General features: G+C 37.8%; 1 protein-coding gene across 4 annotated transcripts; it reads left to right on the top strand.

Annotated features, from left to right (window-relative positions):
* Positions 1–11853: 11853 nt before the first annotated feature.
* On the top strand, positions 11854–14334 carry LOC131002818 (probable calcium-binding protein CML21). 4 transcript variants are annotated; one of them, XM_057929287.1, is made up of 6 exons: positions 11854–12092; positions 12663–12886; positions 13199–13401; positions 13755–13776; positions 13882–13920; positions 14067–14334. In XM_057929287.1, exons 2-6 carry the CDS (start codon positions 12691–12693, stop codon positions 14201–14203), a joined length of 597 nt encoding a protein of 198 aa, XP_057785270.1. In that variant the 5' UTR covers positions 11854–12092; positions 12663–12690; the 3' UTR covers positions 14204–14334. The 4 variants fall into 4 exon arrangements, with proteins under 4 accessions (XP_057785270.1, XP_057785269.1, XP_057785268.1 ...); XM_057929286.1 differs by having other exon boundaries at positions 13746–13776; XM_057929285.1 differs by having other exon boundaries at positions 11855–12092; positions 13755–13920.
* Positions 14335–24709: the final 10375 nt, after the last annotated feature.

Below are 24709 nucleotides of genomic sequence, written 5' to 3'. Positions count from 1 at the left end.
CTCTACTGGACCTTCCTTCCTCAACAACTTTATTCTCCCCTGGACAGACCTGAATTGACACAAATAAAGAGAACAAAGAGGGCCAAATGGCCCAAAAGTCGAAGACGCATCAAGTATCGAACGACTATAATAAAAGAATAAAAGACAAGAAGAACTAGATTGAACATCATGCGGAAGCTCACATCAAAGCATGCTCTCTTGCTTATGGGATGGAAGTAGTAATCCCAACGGAAAGTGAAGTACCCACCGCCAGATATGAGCTCACGACAAACGACGAGAATCAAGGGGGGCTATGTGCCATGAATTAGATCTCCTCGATGAGAAACGAAATAAAGCCAATATCCGATTAGCCTCATATCAATAAAGCATCGCCAGACACTACAATAAGTATATCCGTACCCGGACGTTCAAGCCAGGTGACTAGGTGTTACGAAAGGTGTTCTAGAACACCAAGGAAATAGGTGCAGGTAAATTAGCCCCGAATTGGGAGGGACCATACCTGATCACCAAAGTGGTTGGACATGGAGCATACAAATTGCAATCGACAGACGGACGTGACATCAACAACAGTTGGAACGCCATACATCTCAAACAGTATCACGCATGAACTCTACGCTTCTACTTTATTTCATATGGTCTTTCGAGACTAACTCAATCTACTGCACATTTACTGACCTTTGCATGCAGGTCAGAACTACATTCGGGCTTGATCCCTTAATTGGGTATATGGGCAGATCTAATGTCGCAGCCCGATCTCAACACTAGTAATAGCGGAGTCCGAGTACCGATACGATTATAATAAAAGAATAAAAGACAAGAAGAACTAGATTGAACATCATGCGGAAGCTCACATCAAAGCATGCTAAGGCAAGGCATCATAAATCAACTCAAGGGTATAAACGTCAATATCATCATATCTCCATAAATATAAGGATTTTCAAGAACAAAAACAAAGCAGGTATAGCTCATTTTTCATAAGGAAGCTTATTATTCAGAGTATTGGAGCAAAAGGTGAATCGATTATATGTATGAAGACATATAACCATGAGTATATTGCTTGATTAAAAAGAAAACAAAGTATCTCATCATTAAGGTTTTATCAACATTCAAAAGGAAAGCAAGGCGTATCATCGTTTGGACTCTATCAACAAAAGGAAAGCAGCAAAGAAAATTCATCAACAAAACAATCCCCGCCAGCACCAGTCCAATATCGATCCAACGCTTAACCTGCACATTGAGAAATACATGCAGAGCGTGAGTACATAATACTCAGTGGGCAAACGCCGAAAAACAATAAAGGTGCTCTTAGAGCTATAGGTTTGATACTTGCCACATCTCAGCAATACACAGGAATAAATTTAGAGTTAATGAACCTGTGTAAGCAGTTTTAATAATCATGACATCATAAAGAAACGACTACAGTTAAAGATCTCAACATGTATGCACCACATCTACAACTCATCGTCATCAAAGGTACTGAGAAGTAGACCCGAAGACGGCTCACAGTCACCTCTGTGCACAAAATCTCGCTTATGGCAGGACCGAATTCGTCTCATCTCATCAGTAGAGGGTAACATACAGGCTCAACATAAAAAATTTGGCAAGTCAAACAGTTCTCCAACATCATTTATCTCAAAACATTTGATAAACTCATAACATCATCAAAACAGTTTGGAAAGCTCGTATGATATATGTATACTCAAAATATTGCCCACCTGAAGTCCTTCGCTTAAGCTCGGAAAGAAAACAGGCGACTTAGTTCTTCATCTCGCTCGGGCCTTCATATATCATCATCGTTGTCATCGAAGGTTCATGTGATAAAATAAACCTCAGTTAGAAACTCATTACTAAAATCCAATCTCGTCTCAAACTATAACTTATCTCTCGTCTTCTATTTACCCAAATAAATCTCAATCCCTAGGTATACTTAACTCCTAAGGATTCATAAGTCTTACTCTCGACTTAACACTCAACTCGGATTAAACTCATAGCAAACAAGCACATAGACATGCGTAAGCACAAAAAGCATATAACTTCACACTTAGACATGTCACAAATAAACATCATTCTGCATTTTTATAGATTAAAGACCTCACCAGACTCGGTACAGAACTCCATTGGATTCGAAACTTATATCATTAGAAACCTCTTTGAGTCTAGTTTCATTCAAAAAAAAGTAGGATGAAAAATTCCAAGTAATTTAGGAGATATGACTGTTTTTCTACAGTCTACCATATTTGGCAGTTTTGAGCAATTGAAAGTTTCGATTTTTGCAAAATAGTAAACGTTGCCGAAAAGGATTGAAATTTTACCAGTATGCTCAATACTCTCATATATACTTCTCATAACATTTTCATGGTGTTTGGGTAACAATAACTTCACGAAACAGTAGGTGCAAAATGACTCCACATTCATCAATTACTCACAAATGGCCTCATGCATCACATAACTCAATACATTTGCATAGACTCTCCCTTATTATGCAAACTAAACTCAATCAAAAATTATATAGTCAAAGCTTGACCAAACCAAACATTATTAAACTCTAATATCATGCTCAAACTCCGTACTTCTTTAAAGCAAACTCTGCACAACTCATATTAAACTCTTATAACGCTCAAGAACATCAAAGCAAAAATATTTGATTCATTAGACTCGGCTCAGTGGCCAGAAGCTCGACAGAGCAAAGCTGAATGACTCAGCAGAGCAGGGCTAAAACGACTCGGTCAGAGCAGAGCAAAATGACTCAGCATAGCAGAGCTCAATGACTCGGTCAGAGCAGAGCTAACTGACTCAACAGAGCAGAGCTGAATGACTCGGTCAGAGCAGAGCTAAATTACTCAGCAGAGCAGAGCTGAATGACTCAGCAGAGCAGAGCTGAATGACTCGATCAGAGCAGAGCTGAATGACTCAGCAGAGCAGAGCTGAATGACTCGGTCAGAGCAGAGCTGAATGACACAGCAGAGCAGAGCTGAATGACTCGGTCAGAGCAGAGCTGAATGACTCAGCAGAGCAGAGCTGAATGACTTGGTCAGAGCAGAGCTAAATGACTCAGCAGAGCAGAGCTGAATAGAATAGCTCGCCAGACAGAACAAAAATAGCTCGGCAGAGCAGAACAAACATAGCTCGGCAGAGCAGAACAAAAATAGCCCGGCAGAGTAGAACAAACATAGCTCGGTAGAGCAGAACAAACACATCAATTAACAATTTTAGGCATAGAAACACATATACCACATTTTTCATCAAACTAACTCACATCAACATCCTAAAATTACATCATAGCCTCAATATAGACTATCAATCATCATCAAAACACATCATAATCTCATGTTCATCATCAATTCCTCATTTAAGACATAAACTCAAGGATTTCCCAATTTTAGATCAAACTAAACTATGCAAAAATTTGCATCTCAAGACCATGCTTTGCAAAACACACATCAATCATCATTAAACATCACATAGAACATATTTCTCACCCCAATTTAAGAAAAGAACAAGACAGATCTTTGAAGGGTATGAACTCCCAATTTTCGAAAATTAGAGGAAAATTAGTAGGGGTTGTTTTCATGCTTCAATCTTCCATATAAACTCACATAGAACATCATAGAAGCTAGATCTATGCAAATAAAAATCACTTACCCAAGATCAAACAAAGAACAAGTTTTCCTCTCTCAAACTTCAAGACTAAACTTCCAAGGATCTCTTGAATTTTAGGAAATAGAATGTGTATAGGCTAGTTTTAGAGGAGGATTTTGCTCTTGGTATGAATCTAGGAAGCTTTGGAGGTCTTCATCAATGGTGTTCATGGAGGAAAAATCGGGAGAGATAGAGAGAAAGTGAGGGACGAAATGGTAGAGTGAGGGAGAAGTGAGAGAAGCCTTGACTTGCTAAGAGCACCTGTAACGCAGCTACTCGAGGGCCTCCTCGAGTAGTGCGTTGCACTCGGGTAAGCCGTTGCGGGGGGGAGGTACTCGAGGCATACTCGAGTCTTCGAGTATGCTCGAAGGGGGGAGAGGGATGGCGCGTGCAATGCACGCGCCCTAATTAAAAAAAAGGAAAAATTGATAAATTCGAATTTTATTCGAATTTTGACTGCACCTCCTCGATTTGCGCACTTTTGACCTACCGTTTTCCATTTTTTATTTTTTTTTCTTCTTCTCCTCTTTAAAAAACCCCAACTTCTCCCCACCATCTTCACACCTCTTCTTCTCCTCTAATTTTCATCTCCTCCATTTCTCTTCAAAAATTTAAATTATGCAAATAAATTTAAAGGAAAAACATAAAAATCAAAACTAATGTTATCAAGTAGGCTGTCAAGGAACCCCAATGCAGCACTACCTACTCAATAACACAACCACTATCAAGTAGGCTATCAAGGAACCCCATTGCGGATGCTCTAAGGAAGGATAATTAGGGACAAGGTACTATTCATCATTAATGCTTGGTCTCCCATAAGCTCTACACACTAATCTCTACACTCTCTCATCCAATCCACTCCACACGCCCCCCCTCCACTTGCCACATGTAAAAGCACATGTCTTAAAAGAATTAATCTCATTGGGAATTATATCTAGTGTAGGAACTTAAGTCATGGAAAAATTAGTCACTAATTAATGATATGCTATAGCTCAAAACTCTTGTGACCAAAATTAAAATAAATATAGCACTAATATTTAGTACACTTACTCAATTTATAAAATTCCTCATTTTAGGAAAAATAATTTGAAAACATATTTTGAAAAAATTTATAAATCGGCATTTTTGATTTTTCGGTAAAATAAATCTCGTTTGCTTTGAAAGTTCAAAATAAAACTCACGTGCCATCATTCTCAAAGAAAATCATAATAACTTGCTCATAAATGCGCACGTAACAAAAGTCACATAAACAGTCAAACAAATAGTCTCACATAACATCACATCAAGACAAATCATATTCAACGACAAACAAACATCTCTCACATCGACTCTTCTCTATAGGGGTTCTCGCTCTTTTTCTCAACTCCATTTCTAACTCATTGTTCCTATTAACATAATAGGACAGTCAGTCTCACCGGTAGTTCTATATCCGATAATTCTATTCCCGGTAGTCGGAAATAAATAAAATCTCAACTCAATTCAATCAGCATCTCTATCCCAACTCGTTTCCTCAAAGCTATTCACTTTCTAACTCCGTCATCGGTTCTAACAACTCATATCTCTATCTATAAGGAAACTCTGTCTCGTCTATGATAACCAAAATCTAATATCTCCAAAATCTCGGTACTCTCAATAGTGTTAAGACACTATTTCTAATAAGGAAAAGTACGGGGTGTTACATCTAAGGAGCGCAACCCCCTTTTCCCTCCACACCCGTCCGACTAGGACAAATTGAGAGAGTTTGCACCACATCTTTAGTCTAAGTTTAACAACTTAGTCTAAATGGGGGGAAAATTTCATGTAAAAGGCGCAAGCCCGTCTTACCCCGCATATCATGAATTTAGCCTTAAGTTAACAACTAAGTTTAAATGGAGAGAAAAATTTTCATGCAAAAGGCGCAAGCCCGTCTCAACCCGAATATCATAAATTTAGCCTTAGTTTAACAACTAAGTCTAAAGATGTGGAAAAAATTTTATGTAAAAGGCGCAAGCTCGTCTTACCCAGAATATCATAAATTTAGCCTTAGTTTAACAACTAAGTCTAAATGGAGGGAAAAATTTTCATATAAAAGGCGCAAGCCCGTCTCAACCCGAATATCATAAGTTTAGCCTTAGCTTAACAACTAAGTCTAAATGGGGGGAAAATTTTTCATGTAAAAGGCGCAAGCTCGTCTCAACCCGAATAGCGTAAATTTAGTCTTAGTTAAACAACTAAGTCTAAATAGGGGGAAAATGCTCATGCTCAGAGCAGCCCTGCCCTGAAGCGCTCGACTGCCCAGCTCAGCCAGCACAGTTCGAATGCCAAGAGCTGAGTACCTCGGAGGCCAGAGCAGAGCAGCTCGGAGGACCAGAGCAGAGCCGCTCGGAAGCCAGAGCAGACAGCTCAGATGACCAGAGCAGAGCAGCTCTGGAAGACCAGAGCAGAGCAGCTCGGAAGCCAGAGCAGACAGCTCGGATGATCAGAGCAGAGCAGCTCTGGAAGACCAGAGCAGAGCATCTCGGAAGCCTAGAGCAGACAGCTCGGATGACCAGAGCAGAGCAGCTCATCGGCCAGAGCAGCACAGCTCAGCGGCCAAAGTAGAGCAATTCAGATGCCATCATGCAGCGCAGCTCTGAGGCACGCGCAACAGTGCAACCCTGAGTTACACCACATCTTTAGTCTTAGTTTAACAACTAAGTCTATAGGGGGGAAAAATATACAAACGCTCAAATATAAAATAGTTTTATATAGCCGATCCAGGGGGTGAACCCCCCCGCCACGATCCAGACCCGCCGGAAAAGTCATACTCATGAATACAATAAAAAGTTTAAATCCAGCCCAATGGCGTAGACCTAAACTAGGGGAATCCAAGGGACGAATGCCTGATTACCCATAAAATATCAAGGGCACATACGCCCAACCGAAGCAGAAATAAGGAATGTGATAACATCAATCGTCGCCATCGACATTGCCTTGAATGGCCACCCCAAAAAGTTTGTCTTGATATGCTTTCCACTGTCGAATGTTCTCAACATTGTCCCAAGTCTTGTAGGACCCATCCAAGACCTGATTTCTCATATCAGCCCGGGACTTGAGCACAGCTTCATGGCAAGCATCGAAAAGCTCTAGCTCCCGATTCACCTCTATCTCAGCCAGTTCAGCCTTCAGATGGCCGATTTCCCCATCCTTCGAAGCTAACTGAGCCTGAAGAGACGCTTCCAAAGACTCCAGGTCCGCCTGGCCTGCTTGACCAACTTCTGGGCTTCCACAAGCTCATTCTCTATCCTAGCCTTATCAGCATGAACATCCTGTAATTGCCGTTTGTGCTCAAGCCTAACCTGCTTCATGAAGATATCATGCTGATAGTGCTACAAAAAGAAATCAAAGTACCACAAGTTAATCAATAAGAATAACATGTCAAAGGGAAAATAAAAACAAAAGACGAGTTTTATTACCGCGAAGGCCAAAGAGGCGAACACATCATAGGCTTCATCTTCCCCATAGTTGTTCAAAATAGCTCGATCCTCCTCAAGTAGTAACTTCTCGAGCTGCCCCGACAATGCGTTATACTCGGTATGAACCGAGGTGCCAGGGGGCAGAACCACACGAACAGAACCATCGGATAAGCAATCATCGTTAGTCGTGGAAATTTGTTTCCGTGAAGAGGACCAGAAGGGATGTCAACTCGCGGAGTGTCAGTCGGGATGGGCTGCTCTACCAGCACACTCGAGCTTGAAGCATGTTTCTTCTTCTTCCTCTTCAGTTGTCTAGCCACAAAGGCGTCAGTATCAATCTCATTCGGATTATAGTGGAATTTCAATTCAGCCATCCAATCGTCTACATATACTCGTTGCTCCGGGGTCAGTTCAGTCAAATTTTTATAAGCCTGTTTCACCCGCAAAATTTCCAAAGAACGGAGACCTACCACGACACTAGTTTCAGCAAGAGTTTCAGGGATGAATGTACCTTCCGGGGGAGCAGGGACTTAAGCCCAAATCGATGACTGCTTAATGTTCCGTTCGTGAAGAATAACCCTCCAACTCCGATATGGAGGAGGGTATTGAAAAAACCTGTTGTTCCTCTCAACCAAATTCAGCACTACAGGAATAGTTTTCAAACAACCTGCACACAAAGATAATCAAAGTGTTAGAAAAATAGTAGGAAGAAGAGAATGAAAAGCATGAAAGACTCCGTCAATTCTAACACTCACTAGGATTAGACCAAACAGAAGGAACTCTCTTCCCTTCCGGAATACACAAAGCACTGTATTCAACGAAAAAGTATTTATTTATCCAAATCCTTTCACCATCGTCCATGTCCGTAATCAAAGGCTCACAACCTTTCTTCCTACATAACTTGTAACGACCTTTGTCCTTTGGAACATTCAGAAGATCATAAGTGTTCTTTACATCGGCGATGGAGATATCGAAGCTATATATGTAACTCACTGAACACTTGTAAACTCAATAATAACCGCCAAGAATTTGGCGTAAGTTTCCCAGGCGAGAGACAATGATAATGGTAAAAATCAACAACCAAGCAGGGTAGAGGAAGCCGCATTCCCTGCTCGAACGGTGCTTGATACAAGCACACCCATCCCGGAGCATGAAAATTTGCTCGCAAATATCTACCTGGAGCATGAAGAGCGATATGATACGGAATGCTGTAGGACTTCCGAAGGCCATGTAGTTGCCGCGTGTCTCTGAAAAATGACTCGGGATTACAATTAGTAAGGAACGCCATCACAGGCACTGCCCCCGTGATAGGCCCCTCAATGTGAACTCCAAAACCACCACCATCACCATAACTATCGTGATTGCCTTGCCAAACTTCTATCTCTCGCTCTGCGATGTCCGCGCGTTCATATAATCTATATCATCAGACAGATGCTGAACCCTACTCGATGAACCAACCGAACCTCCCCGATTACCCAACATAGCATGTGGATATCCTAGAAAAGGATAAATTCTAAAGTTCAAATAAACATATTACCCCGATCACCTGACGACATAGTTGCAAAAGATAAATAATATGAAGTTCAACAGGCCGACTCACCCGATCACGAGTCACCCATTTAGCTATATGCATATTGAAGCAATTTATGTAAAAGAACGACACCCATAACATCACAAAGATACGAAGGAGTTACATAAATATTCAAAGGAACGTCATCTACGCACTAAGTATTCGACCGTATCAACCTGAAGCACCCGCATAAGTAAGCTCTACACTATCATTTATACTTAGAAAATTTTTTCTACATGATTCTACAAACATCAAAAATGTATATAGAATTGCTCGCATGGATCAAACACTATTTCTACAAACGAATAATCGAAGTCATTCAAAAGCACAATACGACAAAAACTATAAGTATTCATGCTTAGAATATTTAAAGAACATTCGAAGAAGGTAGAGAGAAAAAAAACCAACCTCTAAAGCTCTCCAAATATCTTCTCTCTACTCCTTTTTTCAAAAACTCCAAAATCCAAATGCTCCCAAAGCTCTAAATTATTTGGTATGGAAGAATGGGGGACAAGCTCCCTACTATATAGGGGAGTAAAAATCTGAAGGCATGGCGGATTTTAAATTTTCGCTATACTACAGATGATAAAAAAACACATGTCCACAAAAACTCAAGATTGGCATGCTCCTGTTCAAAAGTACAAAAGTCGTCACTTCTTATAATTGTTCACCATAAAAGGCACCCTATCACTCTCTGCAACTTAAAACATATCACGTAAGCTTTGTATCAGGCGTAGAAGAAATGTAAATTTTTATTTATTTCATTTACTTATTTTATCAAAATAAGAGAGGCTTAAGAGCCGTAAGACCCAACACCTTCCACTCTATTTCACTCTGGAAAAGCTGTCAGTCCCATAAGACACAGCAACTTCCACTATGTTTTAGTATGGAAGAGCCGTTAGTCCCGTAAGACTCGATAACTCCTACTCTACCTAACTCCAGAAGAACCGTAAGCCCCGCATATAACTTTTTAAATCCCCCATCTGCAAAAGTTAAAAGAGTGTAAGCTCCGTAGGCGGCGGGAGCTCCTGGGGGCTATACTCCAAAATCGAAATAAAAGAAAAGGTGGGATGAAGAGACGTAAGAGACGTCTAGCCTTCAAATTATGTAAACAGTGGAAACACCCGTGATATCCTACACGCCCTCCATCCTGTACGTTGAAATACCAAGCGTGACGACACGCATATATCACACCATTAGCAAATAAGATTGCACTCCCTAATTGAAAAAATTCAAACTAGGGAGTGGGGGACAAACTGTAATGGGTAAAATTCGTATAAGCTCAAATTATATAGCCCCACGGGCCAGCTCGGTAAAGCTATCCGCGCATCCCCAGGCGCCTAGCTCGTCTCGGCAGACAGAGCAGCAAGAGCTCAGAGGATCAGAGTAGAGCAGCTCGGAAGCCAGAGCAGACAGCTCAAATGACCAGAGCAGAGCAGCTCGGAAGCCAGAGCAGACAGCTCAGATGACCAGAGCAGAGCAGCTATGGAAAACCAGAGCATAGCAGCTCGGAAGCCAGAGCAGACAGCTCAGATGACCAGAGCAGAGCAGAGCAACTCGAAAGCTAGAGCAGATAGCTCGGATGACCAGAGCAGAGCAGCTCGGAGGCACGTACGTCAGCGCAGCCCTGCTCGGCAGCGCTCGACTGCCCAGCGCAGCCTTGAGGCACGCACAATAGCGCATGCTGCACCCTGTCATTGTAATGGGTAAAATTCATACAAGCCGAAACTATATGGCCCAACGGGCCAGCCCAGTAAAGCGATCCATACCACATTCATAGCATAATGTCCAAAGTGGGCCCATATGCGGGAAATATGTAAATTCACTAGGAAAAACCCTAAACTCAACAGTTACTTAGTGACTAGGTCAGACGGGAGTCACTGAAGATCGTTTTCTAAGAAATCAGAACCGCTAGGGTTTCAAGTAGCATTCCAGCAAACCCTAACCCTAGTCGCCTCCCTGTAGGCCCGTTACCTATATATATAGTAATCCACTAACGCAATCATGGTATCGGCAGTCACTCATATTCATTCTTGCACTTACACATGATCTCTCACTCTCGTTATCTCCCGCTCTCCCCGCTCTTCCGTTCCGCCTCCACGCTCACAACTCTCAAGGGTCCCGATCGCTCGACTAGCCCCACTAGCCCGGACGTCCGTCGCCCTTATTCCACATCACTCATTAGCTATAGTTCAACTTCCGAGACACCCCGATCTTCCGGATACACCACTTACTATTGTCTTCTCTTCATCATTTATTTATTTTCGTTACGTTATTTACGTTTAATACTTATATCAGTTCACTGACTTGAGCATTGGAGGCCCTTCCATCGACACCCCCACCGGTGCTCTTCGGAGGGCTCTAACGTTGCTTGTGGTCTCAGGTTGCTAGTGCCCGTCGATCCAGACGTGACTGGCGTCACTTCCGTAATTGTCAGATTCGCCCCCTACCCGTATTATTGCCTTACTTAAATTTAATTTAAACTTGTGCAGTAATAGCACTCAGGGTGTCTCTAACAATAAACCTAGTTTTCGGGTTTCAAATTGCCACATCACTGCCTCATCAGCTTTAGAAATTCACCTAATTTTTTCTCTAACATCTCCTCTAACAATAAATCAATTTTTTACTTTTTCAGTCCCACAGTAATATACACTCTATATGTGTGTGTGTGTGTTTCTCAATTAATTTTAATTTCATTATTATTTATATATTTTGGTTTTATTATTAATTTAAAATTCTATATTTTCATTATCTAATTTAATAAAATAAATTCAATTACATTACAATTTTATTAAAATTGCAAAAAATGGCCCATGTGTCATGTTGAAGCTTGGTGCAAGAATGCACTTGGCTTACTCAAATTTTGTGCTGCACCTGGTTCTTGAAGTTTCCAACAGTAGTTCCCAAAACAAAAAACCGAAAATTCAAGCCGTTGGAGGCACCCTCATCTCTTGGGCACCGAGCGAGCTGTAATTTTATCTGAGTGGACGTGTATATATTAACAATTATATAAGGACAATGTTTAGTTTTTAATTGTTATGCATTTTCGAGTTGTAATGTGTGTTAATAAGTTATTAGTCACGACTTTATATAATTGAACTTTACTTAACAACTTATTTTTAAAACTTTCAAATTACAACATAAAATGTTTTTTCACAAAACTCGGCCAATTACAAACTAGTTAATAATAAATTAAATTAAATACACCAAGGAAACAAAAACTGCAACATTTCCTACATCAGTGATTACTTGCCCGATTTATATTTGATTTCTGTTTCTCTAAAATATTTATGATCCGAACCATTTTTCACCATTTTCTCTGCAAATCTTGTTTTTCACTTTTAACGTAAAGATCCCAGCCTCTTTACCGTTGCTGATTCCAATCTTGTTGTTAATCACGCTTAGAGATATTCAGCTATCCTATCTGGATTCCTTTGTATGAATTTAAGGTGCTCTCTCTCTCTCTCTTTTAATGTCTTAAACAGGGTTTCATTTCCTTATCTTGCTATTGAAAGATTCATGTTATTTAATTTTCTCAGTGAATCTTGAATTTCATGTGAGTTAGGATGGCACCATTTTACATTAGATATTCAAATCTGTTGTGTGTGGAATGTTGATCAAGATTTTGAAATTTAATGTGAACTATGCACGAGTTATGATGAATTATGAATATTTGCTTAGAAAGGGCAGATTATGTAGAATTTTAAGAATGTATCTATGAGATTTGAAGATCATCATTTATTCAATACCGTCATTCTGTTTGATGCATCATATTGGCCTCACATTGAGATTTAAAGGGATCAAGAATTGGATGTTGAATGGATTTGACATCAATGATCTATGCTTCACATATTTTCATAACTTTTTTTTAGTTTATCTTGAGAGGTTTTTATGAGGCCTCGGCTTTATGAGATTTTGAATTGTGATATGCCATTTAATTTAATTGAATAGGTTGAATATTGTAAATAAAACAAGTGGCAATCCGTCTCACTCATTTGATTTTGATATTGTTTTTGCAGAGCCAGTTTAATCTTCTAACTTAAAAAAATGGGAGGTGTGCTTGATAAGGATGGAACTCCCGAGGCTTCAGCCCCGAAGACAAAGGTTGAGGCCAAAATTATTGAGGCAGTGCAAAGAAGAGAAGTTCTTGGGAGTTCTATGACAGCATTTAACAGCATTATCTTAAAATTCCCAAAGATTGATGAGAGCTTTAGGAAGTGTAGATCAACATTCGAAGAATTTGGTAATATGTTATTTGGGAGTTACTTGTTTGATCTTTTTGCTATCTCTTTGTTTGAATTGCATATCTATGTTATAAGAGGATATGTTAGAAACGATAAAACTTTGCTTCTTTGAACAACAAACAATTAAATAAAGAGTGTCAAGTCTAACTTGCATATTTTTGTGAAATTTCACCAATCCATTGTTTGTTCTTCATAGTTGCTTTCACTATTTAGCATTACCGTGGTGGTAATTGCTAGTTGCATGCTAATTGTTTATGGTATCCACTTGAAGAAATTGTAACCAGAATCTTTTTTTTTTTTTTTTGTAATAGATGAGGATGGAAATGGTTCAATAGATCCACAGGAGCTGAAAAACTGTTTCCACAAACTACAGATCAACTTCACTGATGAGGAGATTGATGACCTCTTTGAGGAATGTGATATAAATGATGACATGAGAATAACATTCAACGAATTTATTGTTCTCCTTTGCCTCGTCTACCTTCTGCAGAAAGATCCTGCTGCTGAGAACTGTGTATCCAAAATATTTCACCTCTATTTATTCTGCTTTCGTCTGATATTTGAAAACGACTTCTTGTTTGATGCATTTGTCTGCTTCTAAATTCATGTTTGATATCTCATAGAGCAAATTACTTGGATAAACATAAACTGACATTTACATGCACGTGGGACTTTGAAGAAGATTCTAAAGCTCTTTGTTCAATCTGTTTCTTTGTGCACACTCCTTCATTGCCAATATGCCGTTCAAGATATTCTTGAATTTGTATTTGGCCAAAGCATGTCTATGATCATTCCTAACAATGTTCATGTATTCTCCTCTGCCAACATGTTGCTTGTTCTAGTCTTTGACACTGACAGAAATCTCAGATTGGAGTGCAAAATCTCAAAGGTACTTTTGAAACATTAGTAGATGCGTTCGTGTTTTTAGATAAGAACAAGGATGGATATGTGAGCAAAAATGAGATGGTTGAGGCCATTAATGAAACTACTGCAGGAGAACGGTCTTCTGGGAGGATAGCCATGAAGAGGTTTGGTCAGTACTCTTTCTCTATCTCTCTCTTTTTGCATAATGAAATGTGTTGTTTGTCAATCATTTTTTGCATGAGTGATATAAAAGACAGTGCCTATCTTATGATGTGGAAGCTTCACTAGTTACTAAGCTGCAATTTCTGTTTGCAGAGGAGATGGATTGGGACAAGAATGGAATGGTAAACTACAAGGAGTTTCTTTTTGCTTTCACGCGTTGGGTTGGCATCGAAGACAACGACGATGAAGCTGACAAACAAGACACTGACAAAGACGATGAAGATGTTTGATCTAATTTTATTTTTTTTACTTTTATAAATATAATTTGTTCGTGCAAATCTTACTATTCGATTTCAACGTTGCTTCTGTCAAATATTTGCTTACATTCGTTGTTTATCTTAACTTTCTTTTGTTTTGTGCTTTTCATTTTTTATAAATAATTTGGTAGTTAAAATGAGACAGAAATGAGAATTTTGTCATGGACCTCCTCGACATTTATGTTGTAAATAAGTTTTGTTAAAAGTTCAGTTATAATACCAGTAGGTTATGTTTTGTGCTTTTTATTTTTTATAAACATAGTAGGTTATGTTTTTGTCCGACTAATCTAAAATAGTTGTCGTTTTGCTACTTAAAAAATGGTAATTAAGCTCAAGCCGTTTATGATAGACATGCTAATGGAAACTTTGAGTTGTGCCTAAATATTATATAATCATCATCATTATATAATACTGTTTGAGATTCATCTTCTTTCCTTCGTTTCATGGTCTATGTGAATTAATGAGATATTTTTATTGTGTCAATACCTCTAACTAACCACTTTGCTTAACAAAAAATTAATAATATCCACAAAAATAAAAATATACTAATTCTAATAAATTTTAAAATAAACAGACAATTTTGCCCTTCTAACTATTTTTGTTATTTTATCAAATTTCCGATTTGATAAATAACAGTGCAAACAATAATTGATAACCGTAAGTATCCCAATTCACATAATTTTTGGAACAGCTTCGAATGCTTCTCTTTTTCTTCTCATTTTAGTTTGATTCCTAGTTTTTTTATTTGATTTTCTTCTTTATCTCTATTTTGTTATTCTTCTTTTCATTTTCGTTTTCTGCATTTTTCTTGGTCAATTTTTTTCTTCTTCTTCTCGTACAACATAGCAGTAATAGTTTTTGCTTCTTCCATTCGTAAGTGTAAAGTACCTAACTATTCCCCTATATTAATCAATATTTTCCCAAAATTATCCGACGATGTTGAATACTGCATCAAGTAAGTACAAGTTCATGTTTTCACACCAAATTAATTTAGCTGATAAGTTTCCCTCAAAAACCACAAGATGAGCATTATGTCTCAGATTCGCTCTGATTCACCGCCTGAATCCATGTTATTTGACTTGGAAAGAAAGCAGGAAAGAGAAAGAAAAAGCGGCATAACACATTCGACGGAGCGGTGGCGGTCTGGGTATGCACGAGCATGAGGACTCCAGAACAAGGATTGTGTAACACCCCGTACTTTTCCTTATGTTGTGAGATAGTGTCTTAACACTATTGAAAGTACTGAGATGTCGAGATGTGAGATTATTATTTTTTTTTTATGACCAGATAAGACAGATTGTCTTTTAAATAGAGATACGAGTGGACAAACCAATGATAGAGTTAGAGTGATGAGATTTGAGAATTGAGTTGAGTTAGAGATGCTGATTGAATTGAATTGAGATTTTATTTTATTTCCGACTACCGGGAATAGAATTACTGGATACCGAGTTATCAGAGAATGACTGTCCTATTAAGAAAATAGGAATAATGAGTTTGACATAGAGTTGAGAAAGAAAGAGTGAGAACCCTTGATGAAAAGAGTCGGTCAGAGATACGTTTAGTTTGTCTGTGTTTGCCGACTGTTTTGACGTGATATTATGTGAATTTACGTGACTGATTGACTATGTGATTTTTGTTACGTGTGTCTTTATGAGCAAGTTATTATGATTTTTATTTGAGCTGTCACGACCGGACTTAACTAAGGATAGGTAAGCCGGGAAACCGTGACTAGGGAAGGGAAATTAGGAGAGGGGACAGAAAGGGGTGATAAATAATTATAAATGAATTAAATTAAGATTTAGACATCATATGAGAATAAGTCACACATATATATAGATAATAACGAGTAATCGGTCATGAGTATCCGATTTAAGTGTTTATACAATAACTTGATTTGACAATCCAACATAATAGGATAAACTGCATCATAACTGAGTGTTCGCAGCGGAAATGAGAACGTGATACATGTATGAAGACATGTATCGCCAAGAGTTTATTTAGTAAATATGACAAAGCTCCGCACGACACCCCATCATCACTCATCACTGCTCAACCTGCACATTTAGAAATACATGCAGGGCTGAGTACAAGGTACTCAGTAGACATATGCCGAAAATCATATACATACATAATAACTGTAAATTGTCATGCCATTTCAATAGTATAACCAAGGGTTTTTACTTAAAAAGGCCCTAAGCATACTAAATTCATTTGTGATTCTAAAGTTCGTCTGATCAGACTAAGTTCTTTTGTAATCTATCATATCTGAATCTGTGTGCCGGAGAGGTGGCCACCTCTCACGGTCACTTGACCGGCCAACCCGCTAGATGACTCACGGTCACTGGTGTACACTAGCCAAGGCAGGATAGCTATCAACTGCTCAAGACCCGAATTCGATTACATGATAACTGGCAAAGCCATATCAGATAGATATCATACTGAAATTAAAACATTTTATGGCAAGACAATACTTGAAATAACTTCAATTCAAAGATTTTGTCATGAAATAACTTGCTTGAACGTAACAGTTAAACTCATTTGATATATATGAAAGTAATGCCTACCTGATTGCAGTGTTTTGCTACTTAAGACAATGATTCTCTTTCCTTAGCGCGATAGGTTACTCAGGCGCTTTTGTTTATTTGAACCTTTGATAACACGAAACATGTGTTCGAGTGAATAATAGAAAAGATAACAACAAATGCAGTGAATCACTATTCACTCATTTCTCTAACTACCCATATTTCCTTAAACGACTGTATCTAACTCATATACAATCGTTCTTCTTTTATCGAAATACTTCATGTACCTTTGAGGATGTAGGAAAGCCCATTTTATATTATTCATTTATTTATCCATTATAAATAAAGAATAATTCATAAAATATTTTCCTTTTCCCCATTTAATAATGCCAATCAATATATATATATTGCTACTATTAAAAGAACTAATAAGTCATTAATAAATTCTAAACATTAATTCCTGATGAAAATTTCATTGTGAGATTTTAGGAACATTTGTAAAAATATTTTAAAATAATAAAAGGAGTTAACTATAAAAGAAATTTTCGAGAAGATCTAATAATTTTAATATTTTAACCATTTAATTAATAAATCTTTAATATTTCATTTATCAACTATTCCATCTAATATAATTTTACCAACAAGTTCTCATGAAATCTTTCTCAAAATATTTATATATCTCAATAGCTCATTTATAAACTAAAAGTGATATTTTATCAACAATAAAACTTTAAAATCCTTAATAGGAATTATTTTGAATCATTTCCATCTCAACAAAACTGTATATATTCAACTTCAACTAATAAACTGCTTTTACTCCGAACTCGTATGGAGTCTAATTTTATATCAATCGAAACCTCTTTGAGTCTAGTTTAATTAAAAAAAAAGTATGTTGAAAAACTCCAAGTAGTTTAAGAGATATAGCGATTTTCCCATCGCCTACCAGATTCGGCAGTTTCTGCCAACTGAAAGTCCAGATTTTTGAAAAATAGCAAACGTTACCTGAATGAGCTCAAATTTTATATGTAGATAGCTAACACATATATAGTCATAGAATAAAAATTTGAGAGCTAAATATCAACATATGGTTACTGAAATAATTAACCTAATCATCTGCCTCACGACAGTTTTAGCAGATACGGGCAGTAGACTTCTCGAATTTTAAAAGGGTAGTAAACGAAGTTCAAATGATATGAAACTTTGTACGAATATTTACCACACTCCCATCTATACCCCAGAAATTTCCCATAATATAATAGAAACGGGAATGCATCGAAATAAGGGCGTCAACTTACCCTTGTCCAAGTGAGCACTAATGGAAGTTGTTCGCCAGGGGTTTTTCTGGTCGTCGTTCCGCGATGGGGTTTAGCCGCGAAGGTCTACGACTTAGTTTTCCTCGTGCGAGATAGATCAGGCTACACAACGGTGGTTTCTCGATCCTTTTTCGTCGTAAGGATAGTGAGAAACGAAGGCCGTAAGTTGGCCGGTGGCTAAGTCGGGAATTCGACGTTGGCCTCCGAAGGATATTGTGGCCTTTGGTCGGGAAAATATAGAGAAGGTTTCGGCCTTTCGATTGTTGGGTTTGGTAGCCTAAAGATGGAGGAACGAGTACACGTTCTCGGTTCAGAGCCTAGTGGCCGGTCGACGAAGAAATGGCCCGGTGAAGGGAGCTCACTTGAGCTCTTGCAAGTAAGAAATTTTAAAAATTCTCCTAAACTCTCTCTTGCCTCATACCTCTTGCTGCACTTCTTCCTTCTGCAGAACTCTCCTCAATTTATAGAGGAGTTTCTGCAGACAACAGAATCAAAATGGTGGAAATTTTGGTACCGGGAGTTGCAACTTTTGAAGATTTGATTGTTGAAATTTGCATCCTTTGACAATTGTGATCTTGCCGTGAAATTTCTTTCTCGGCGTGCTGAAGCTTTTGAAAATTGAAGATGAATAGTTGTAGGAGAGAGTTGGTGATAAACTGAACTTTTTGCAGAAGAGTTTAAGATGGAAGAAAATGGAGTAAAATGGAGCAATTACACATGCATGAAGATAATGCAACTTTTAAAAAAAAAATTGTTGCAGTAATGAGGTGTTGGAGGGGAAGGTGGAATAGTGTAGGGAATAGTGTAGGGAATAGTGTAGGAAATAGTGTAGGAATTGATGTGTTGGATGAAAAATCGAGACATACGTGTAGTGCCGTGATCTAGTTTCTCCCAGTTCCTGTAATAATTCTCCAATTCTCGTTTAATAAATACTCGTCGTATTTATATAAATTAAATCCTCAATCTTGAGATTTAATACGTGAAAGTCGGAATTAATTCGCGACTTAATACCTTAACACATATAACACGAAATAATAGAATTATTATGCATATGATCTCAAGTTATAATTCTAGCAATTTGATTTAAATAACACGATTTATAAAATCGGTTATAAATCTAAATTTTCTAATAATATTGATTAAATCAATAAACTGGTAAAACAAAGTCTCAAACGTATAGTTAAACCAATAAATTTAATTATTGGTTTCATTCATGACTGAATATTAAATCGCAGCTCTGTATCTCTTATGCAGACTTTTGCTGAAATAATATTATCTGAACAAAATAATCACCATAAATAATTAAAAGAATTTTATAACTAATGCACATATTCAATCTAATATGTATTTAAAAGAGCGGGGCATCACAGGACTTTAGCACTTGGAATTTTGATTAAGTTTCCAAAGCAAGTGCGGTTTATTTTTACCGAGAAATCGAATGATGCCGGTTTATGAAAATTTTTCCTAGCATAATATTTTCAAATTATTTTTCCTATGAAGAGGAATATTATAATTAAGCGAGTGCACTAATATTAGTGCTATAATTATTTTACTTGGTCATATGAATAATTATGCTATGGTATTTTATTAATGAGTAACATTTCCATAATTATTATGGTTATTATTCAATCACCCTTCTCACATTATTATTTTATTCCTTTGAGAATGTGCCTAATTACCCACTTGCCAAGTGGATTAATTAAGAGTGTAGAGATTAGAGAGAGAGATAACAAGGCATTTAATGCCAAATATTTGCTAAGATTTGCTAATATTCCCTAAGATCTCCAAATCCATTTCATATCTTGCAAATTTTTCTCTCACTTCTCCTACACACCATTTTCGACCACCACCTCTCTCCCTCATCTCTCACATTTCCACCATTGTCAACCATTAATGAAACCTTCGAAGCTTCACAAAATTATGCCAAACACATAAATCACCTTCAAAATCTTACCTAAACACCTCCTATCTACTTGAATCCAAGAAGATCCTTGAAGATTGGTTTCAAAGTTAGAAAGAGAAAGTGTGAGTTTTGGTGTAAGTTTGGGTAAGTGATCTTTAAATCCATAGATATAACTTGTATGATGTTATATGTGAGTATTTTTGGAAGATTGAAGCAAGAAATCACCACCTCCTTTGTTTTCCAAATTTTCGAAAAAAATGGGTCTCAACCCTTCAAAAAAATTTCTTTTTCTTTCCTTGATTTGGGGTGAAAAATGAGATCTATGTGATGTTTGGTGATGATTGATGTGTGTTGTGAAAGGCTATGCCCTGAGATGTGAAAGTTGGATGAGTTTAGTTTACCCAAAATTTGGGAATTTGCGAGTTGATGTATTAAGTGATGAATTGATGATGAGAATGAGTCTATGAGATGTTTATGATTATGATTGATGGAGTAGATTGAGTATATGATGTTAATTGATGAATTTGAAGTGAATTAGTTTAATAAAATTAGGGATATGTGTATCTATGCCCTAAATTGTAAATTGATGGTTTATATGTGAGATTAAATGGTTAAAATTGATAGATCTATGATTAGATTAAGGTTTCATGTGTGTTTATAAAATTTCAAAGAGTTTAGTTTAATAAAAATTAGGACTTTCTTGCCAATGTGTTAATAAGTGAATTGGTTTAGGATATATGTAATTGAGCATGATATTAGTGTCTAATTGTGTTTGATTAGGTCTTTTGTTGGCTAAGTAAAATTTTGACTTAGTTTAGTTTATATGAGTTTTTGAGTTTTCATATTTTGAGAAGTTGATGAATGATATAATGAGGTCTAATTGCTTTATGACCATTATGTGAACGTTTGTCATGCTTTATTAAGAATTTACGTTGATACGTGAGTTTTTGTTAGAGTTTAGTTTGCATGATAAAAAGGGAATCTATGTGTGCATAATGAGTTATATGATGTATGAGATCATGTTTGAGTATTTGAGTAATTTTGAGCATGAAAATGAGAAGAGAATTGAAATGATGCGTTCGTTGAAACGTTTTCCTTGAGATTTGAGTTTAAGATGTAAGAGAAGAGTTGACATTGAGTATGATGAGTATTATGTTGTGTTTAAAATGAGCTTTGATGAGTTTGCTTTGAAGGAATGTTGAGTTGAGCATGTTTGCTTGTGTGATTGAGTTCGGAGTCAATTTCGTGACGCACTGACCTACTGTTTTCGAGGGGTTTTTATTACCCAAACACCATGAAACTATTATGGTAAGTATATTTGAGAGTTTTGAGCATGCCGGTAAAATTTCAAGTCATTTGCACTTCTTTTACTATTTTTATAAAATGTTTTGGAATATTTTATAAATGAGTAGCCAATAGAGTCACCTTTTCCAGTATCTTTCCCTAACGTTTTGGAAACCAAATTTTTATTGTTAATACATGAGTGTCTTAGCTATGTACCCACTAAATTTCAGACATTTTTGACAACGTTTACTATTTTTCAAAAATCAAAGCTTTCGATTGCCAAAAACTGCTGAATATGGTAGACTGTAGTAAAATAGTCATATCTCCTAAAATACTTGGATTTTTTGATCCTACGTTTTTTTAAATGAAACTAGACTCAAAGAGGTTTCTTTTGGTATAGGTTACGACTCCAGTGGAATTCTGTACCGAGTCTGGTGAGGTTTTGAAATCGAGTCAGTGCAGTGTGAAGGTTGTTTTTGACTTGTCTATGTGTGAATTTCATATGCTTAAGTGTTTATGCTTGTTTATGTGCTTGATTGCTATGAGTTTGATCCGAGTTGAGAGTTAAGTCGAGAGTAGGACGTGTGAATCCTTAGAAGTTAAGTATACCTAGGGATTGAGTTTTATTGGGTAAATAGACGTTGAGTGAGAAGTTATAGTTTGAGATGAGATTGGTTTTAGTAAATGAGTTTCTGACTAAGGTTTGTTTTATCACATGAACCTTCGATGACGATGATGATGATATCTGAAGGCCCGAGCGAGACGAAGAAGTAAGTTGCCTGATTTCTTTCCAGGATTAGCGAAGGACTCCAGGTGGACAATATTTTGAGTATACATATATCATTCGAGCTTTCTAAAATGATTTGATGATGTTATGAGTTTATCAAATGTTTTGAGATAAATGATGTTTGAGAACTGTTTGACTTGCCAATTTTTGATGTTGAGCTTGTATGTTACCCTCTACTGATGAGATGAGACGAATTCGGATCCTGCTACAAGCGGGGTTGTGTACACAGAGGTGACTGTGAGCCGTCTTCAGGTCGGCTGGTCACGGTACTTGAGAGGGAGGCCTACTTCTCAGTACCTTTGATGATGATGAGTTGTAGATGTGGTGCATGCATGTTAAGATCTTTGACAGCTGTCATTCGTTCATTTCTTTATGATGTTTATTAAAACTGCTTACACAGGTTCATTTACGCTAAATTTATTCATGTGTATTGCCGAGATGTGGCAAGTTTCAAACCTATAGCTCTAAGAGCGCCTTTTCTTGTTTTTCGGCATTTGCCCACTGAGTATTATGTACTCACGCCCTGCATATATTTATAAATGTGCAGGCTAAGTAGGGAGCGAGATTGGTCTGGTGCTGGTGGGGGAACGTTTTAATCGACGTAGTTATATTGTCGTACTACCTTTATGTTAATAGAGTCTTGTCAATTGAGATACTTTGCTTTTTTTTTAAATCAAGCAATTTACTCATGGTTATGTGTCTTCATACATATAGTCGGTTCGCCTTTTGCTGCGATACTCTGAATATTATTATTTCTTATGAAAAATGAGCTATACCCGTTTTGTTTTTGTTCGTAAAATTCCTGATATTTATGAAGTTATGATGACGTTGACGTTTTTACCCTTGAGTTAATTTATGATGATTTTCCTTAGCATACTTTGATGCGAGCTTCCGCATGATGTTCAATCTATTCTTCTTATCTTTTATTCTTTTAAAATAGTCGTATCGATACTCGATCCACGCTATCACTAGCGTCGGGGATCGGGCTGCGACAGGGTGGTATCAGAGCAGGTCATATGCTCTGAGTCTATTGCCTGATTGAGTTGAACCTTTGATTGCTTCTACTCTTTTAAAATTGAGCACTAGTCTAACTTGAATTCTTAGGCTAGTTTGAGAGAGTCAGTTCGAAACGAAACCCCAACACTCCATCTCCTCCGGCTTAACGAGGTAAGAGGTTGATGTTGTTTCTTGTTGCTTTCCTGTTGAAAGTTGAGTTTGATTCACTAATGAGTTATGTATTGTTTTGATGATGGAATTGTTTGAGATGATGGATTCTGATATGAGGCAGTTAATGTGGAATATGAGGAGAGATGTTGAGGCTAGTATAGCCAATGCCCCACCGTACCAAACGAGGGCGAGTATGTTGTTGATTGAGATGTACCAAGTAAGTTTCGTATCCATTTTCTAATGGACATGATATTTTATATTATAGGATGCAGAGTCGAGAAGAGGCAGCGATACAGAGACGATATAGAGGCGATGCGCCGTTGGTTCAGATCTACTGGGCCGAGAGAGGGCGATACTCTTGGGGAGTTTCTAGCGCACTACCACCGTTGTTGGTTGGAGGCTAGTGTCCATGGGATAGATGAGGCTGAGGCTATCACTCACCTGATTCCACAGTTGCCACCCGAGTGGCAAGATTAGGGCGGCTTTGCTGGTGCCGCAGTATATCATGAGGACAGAGTTCGGGCGGTTTGTGAGCGTCGATTTTCGTAGCTTCATCGCGACTTTGAGCCACCGCTATTTTGCTTTTGACGAACCACCTCCACCGCCGTACGGAGAGTCCGAGGGACCCGCCCAGGGAAGGGAGCTAGTTGTGAAGGAATATTAAATTGAATTAATACTCGATTGCCCGATGATCGTTTCTTGGATTATTATTAATTCATCATACAACGATTAATTCCTAACATGCTCCTATGAATTTAACAGCTGCACTTAGGTGTTAGGAAATACTTACTTGAGAATTGGATGCACAGATGATTGATGATCGCGTCGAATGATTCAGACTCCAGCTCTGATCTTCTCGACTGTATCCCGCTCAATTCCCAACGTTGGATGGACAACGAGCTATGAGAACTCCCAAGACAGAAAGGCCAATCACGTTCCTGCGCCTCCCTCTGCTCTCAAAACCCTAATATTTTATCAGTGTATTTTTCCTGAGAGCTGACAGCTGTATTTAATAATACAGAAAAGAGAGAGGAGGCGCCAATTGAAGTGCTAGGGCCGAAAATCTGTCTTCTTGGGCTAGGAGACATTGGGCCAGCCCAGGGACCAGATACAAGGAATAAAGATGGGCCTCAAATAAATTAACTTATCTATGGTCAGCCCAGACCATAATTAATTTATAAATATCAGTTCATTCCACTAGAGAACCGATACTGACTTACCCCTTTATTGCCGGTGATGAGTCGGGGCTTGTATTTAGACTTATTAAATCTCCGTATTTAAAATATCCGACATCCATTAATTAATTAGAGATCTGACAGCTTAAATTAATTAATCTCTTAATAATTCCTTAAGCAGTACCACTCAATCTTTATTATTACGCCTGAACTTAATCAACCTGCAGGGTTTAGCGTAATAAACCTTATTGAGCTCCTTAAGGGGATGTCATTATCCTATACCGGATACGGGTACTAATACAGATAATCAAATATCATATATTAACCG

The sequence above is a fragment of the Salvia miltiorrhiza genome, unplaced genomic scaffold (genome assembly GCF_028751815.1).
Source record: "Salvia miltiorrhiza cultivar Shanhuang (shh) unplaced genomic scaffold, IMPLAD_Smil_shh fragScaff_scaffold_21, whole genome shotgun sequence".
NCBI classification, from domain to species: Eukaryota; Viridiplantae; Streptophyta; class Magnoliopsida; order Lamiales; family Lamiaceae; genus Salvia; species Salvia miltiorrhiza.
The sequence above is the reverse complement of the archived record's forward strand: the minus strand, read 5'-3'. Positions and strand labels throughout refer to the sequence as shown.